The 4,249-nt window shown below is 33.7% G+C and overlaps 1 protein-coding gene across 1 annotated transcript; it reads right to left on the bottom strand.

Annotated features, from left to right (window-relative positions):
* Positions 1-606: 606 nt before the first annotated feature.
* On the bottom strand, positions 607-1,602 carry LOC123227338 (VQ motif-containing protein 22-like). Its single transcript, XM_044652106.1, has one exon. The coding sequence runs from the start codon at positions 1,560-1,562 to the stop codon at positions 825-827; it is 738 nt and encodes a 245-aa protein (XP_044508041.1). The 5' UTR covers positions 1,563-1,602; the 3' UTR covers positions 607-824.
* Between the last annotated feature and the right edge of the window lie 2,647 nt (positions 1,603-4,249).

Raw genomic sequence — 4,249 nt, forward strand, 5'->3', positions numbered from 1 at the left:
AATATTTCAGCATTTAAAAGTGTTTTGCAAGAAAACATATATACTCTTCATTTAACAAGCAAATTTTACAATATTTTAATATAAATGATATGATTAGATTAAGATTCACCCATAATGGATCGATTTGATCCATTTATAGTTAACTGTTAATAAATAGTTAATAATAGTTGAGATGAAAGTTGAGACATATTTAAATGTCCCAATAACGTCTGCCAAGACAGGGGTTACACTATTTTTCTTTATTTTTTTGTCCACCCGATCTACGCGAAAGAGCAAACTTCCCAAAAACACATAAAATAAATGTCTCCACTCTCATAATCAAAACACATAAAAGGGCAACTGTGCTGTGGAAATATATATCTATGCTTTGGACGCTGCAGATCATTTTCAATACAAATCGAACAAACTAGAATCCTAGATATGCAAATTTACATATTTATGATTTACAGAATTTGACATGTTTTCTTTCCAGCATGTGCAAACATTTTTAACCATTTAAATGGTCTTAACTTTGAACCTGATCCATAAAAATTGTTATGACCCCATAAAATTATTTTGTATGTACTACAAATTAATTGTATGTGCATCAGGTAAGCCACAAAAGGATAAAATGAAAACCCAATTGGTGAGAATATATTAATAGATTGAGGCCCAAGAAAGGCACATGGCTTTTTTTTTTTTTTTTCAGAACAAACAGCCAGAAAACATATTAAAAACCTTAAATAATTGCTCCAATTAGATAACTGTGGCTAATTGACTATCGTGTAATAAAAAATATATATATTTACACAAGTCGGTGCCTAACTTTCTTCTTTCAGTCCCTCTTAAAACGTAAAACTGTTACCACTGTTCTGATTGGAACCAGGCCTTCCAGAATTTGGATTTTCACCTACTCGTGAAGAAGAAACATTACTGTTCACATTTTCTATCACAAACTCGCCTGAGTTCTCCATGTTCGGCCTCGAGTTGCCTCCTAATCTTTGAAAAAGACCATCTCCTCCAGGCCCTGGAATGTTACTACCCCCCGGAGAAATCATGTACCCGCCGCCCTGATTTGGTTGCAGCTGGTACCGCTGCCCTTGAGTCTGAGCCTGAGCCTGAAACTGTAAATGATAACCTGGAGGCGCCGTAACATTTCCAGAGTGATTACTCTGAACCTGACGACCTCCTCCAAAGACAAAACTGAATCCTGATGGACCTCCAGGGTGCGGCCCTGACCCGAAAGGTACCGTCGGACCGCCTGTGAATTGTTGCACCATGGCCCGGAAATTTGTGGTGTCCGTGTTGAATAATGTTGTTGGGGTTCTCCGAGAGGCCCTGGAACGTCTCCGTAAAGGCTTGGAGACTCGGCCGTCGGGGCTGAGGTTTCGAAGATTTGACCCAGAGGAAGCTGAAGCTGACGATGGAGTGAGAGTGGTGGTGGCGACGGAAGTGATCATACAGTCGGAAGCGGGATTAACTCCTGAAGAGGATCGGCCTGGAGGGATCGTTTGGGCGGAACCTGGAACATTTTGCTGGTAAAAGTGAGTCCAATCGCCTAGAGAAGACATGGTTTTACTCATGGCCTGAGGACCAATTAATTAAAGAAAGTCTGAAATGTATTTCTTTCTTTGTTAAGGAGGGAATGATAAAGGCTGATGGCGTATTTATGGTGGCTTTCAACTTAGTCAAAAGTATGACCACATTAAGAAATCCTAGCCGTTGATTTCTTATTAAAGAAGGTTCCATTAGGTGTAACGTGATCAGCTGGTGACATTGGGGTTGAAAATTCATTATTTCCACTCCGAAGGTTTCTTCATGTATTAGCTTAAAAGAAATCCATCTCTCATTATCACTTTGAGTTTTCCGCAACAATTATAATAAAAATAAAAATCTCAACAATTTTGTAAGGACTTTTTCATAGGTGCTAGTGATCAAATTATTACCAATGAGAAATACACTGAATAGTTATTAGAGTTATTACAGAACATAATGAAATTTTAAACATGATTTTGACTAATGAAAATAAGTCTACGTCTACAATTATATTATTAAGTATTCTTTAAGAAAATAAAAGTATATTTAAGTAAAAAAATACAGTAAGTATTCTTTTTCGGCATGTACAATGTTTATCAAGTCCATAGAATAGGTGAACTTACTACTAAGGAGTTTGCCTATATTTATGTGTTGAAAGTGAAGGTGTTTATGGTGATGTAAAACGCAGGGATACAATGGAAATTACTATTGAATAAATTTTATATAATATAAAGATCATATCAAATAGACCATAAACTCTCCGAAGACCTGTTTAAGAGGAATTGGATTGCAATCATGTTATAAACAAAATACATAGGGTGTTTTATAGAATCACATATCAACATTGGAGGCTCTTTTAACTTTTTCAATGTTAAAATGAGGTGAAAGTCGCTCCCAATCCAAGGTGAGGACGACACCTTGGTATCCATATAAAACATAAGTGAAAGAGACAAGCAAAAAGCACTAGATGGCCGGTCTGCTAAGACTTCTATGCACAAGTGTGAGTGGGTATGACAAAAGGTGTTTAGGAAAAAAGTCATACATGCTGAAAATTTGTCTGTTTTTTTTTTAATAGAAGATGATACATGACCATTCATCACTATGCATTATATCCTTATAAGTCCTATTAAATTCGTGATTATTTAGATTTGTGGATACATGATAAGATCGTTGGATAAGGTCAATACACAATAACACACAAGTGTGTATAACATATACATGACCATGCATGTGACCTAACACCTATCTAACTTTTCAACCTACCTGTATCTAATTTGGATAAAATTAACATTTCTTAATCTCACTCCATTCTCCTTAATTCTAGGTTATTTTATTTTGGTTCTTATAGTGAAAAATCTTATACTTTAAGTTAAATAATTTAACAAGACTCAAAATCAAAAATCTAGATAGCAAATTCAATTCATCCTAATCAACTTAAAACCTTTACAACATGATCTACCCTTATTCTATATGACCAATGAAATTTTTGTTATGTTAGCAGTGCACGAACTCATGTCAAATCTATAATCTGACTCTTATTTGTACACAAACTAAGATATCCCTTTATAAGGCATTATAGTTGCCCAACAGATGAAGTGCCAATGATTGACTTTTACTTGTGAACAATATATTTATCATGATATTTGATTATTTGATTATATGATATCTTTTCGAGGCTAAAATATAAAATTAGTGTCCACCTTAGGAAATCTTTAGCATGCATAGACTAAAGTCCATATCAATGACCAAACAATATTAGACTAAGCAATAACTCAATCCTACTGCAGTTAAAAATTTAAATGGTTAAAGATGTCCATCAGTAGACTTATTAGAGACATCAAGACCTGTATCTAGGAATAATTAATCCTCTATTGGTCTACCACAGTCTTTACACATCTCTCAATATGGTCAATCACCATTGTTTTGGAAATTTTTTCTCAATGATTGTCTTAGATCAATGTCAAACCACTTCAAACCTTGTACAAATGGTATGATAACCTCATGTCAAATGATCAAATGTACCACCATTTTTTAAATGATATATTCCATAGACACTAAGGTAATTATCCATCTTAATGCCTTTAAATCTCTCTAAATGATGACATTTAATGAGTAAAGCTATTAAGTTAGGATTTTAAAATGGGTACATATCCAATATAGATCCTCTATCAAAGATACTATAATCCTTAAAGTCTATACTTATGTCATTTACCTAGATCATAATATGTAAATTGCATTAAGCTTATCTCAATTGATCACTTAAACTTATCAATAAACTATCAATAGACCATTCATTTACTTGGTTTTATAAAATGAAATGTAACATCCTCTCCCAAAACATACCTACAAAGAGAATATGGACCTGAAAATATATGTTGACTTAAAAATTTTAGATCTTTACTTCAAATCATAGTGGAATATAACCGAACATACAACATAGTATACATATCTCAGATAGTGTGCAAAAAGGTGTTTGAATAATCTCATGCAAAGAAATAAACCATCTTACTTTCTAAAAATTACAAGGCAACCAAAATAAACAAAATGTGCATAATCTAACAATAACAGTAGAATCCAAAATAAAAACAATACATGAATGGAAAATCAACTAAGCCTTATCCGAATGCAACTCGATTGGTTAGATCATTAGTTCCCTCATACACATTTTATTGACCTTGTCTTTTTTCAAAACAACATAAATGGAATGTATGAGTGTTACAACACTCAGTAAGTA

The sequence above is a fragment of the Mangifera indica genome, chromosome 10, assembly GCF_011075055.1.
Source record: "Mangifera indica cultivar Alphonso chromosome 10, CATAS_Mindica_2.1, whole genome shotgun sequence".
Lineage (NCBI taxonomy): Eukaryota > Viridiplantae > Streptophyta > Magnoliopsida > Sapindales > Anacardiaceae > Mangifera > Mangifera indica.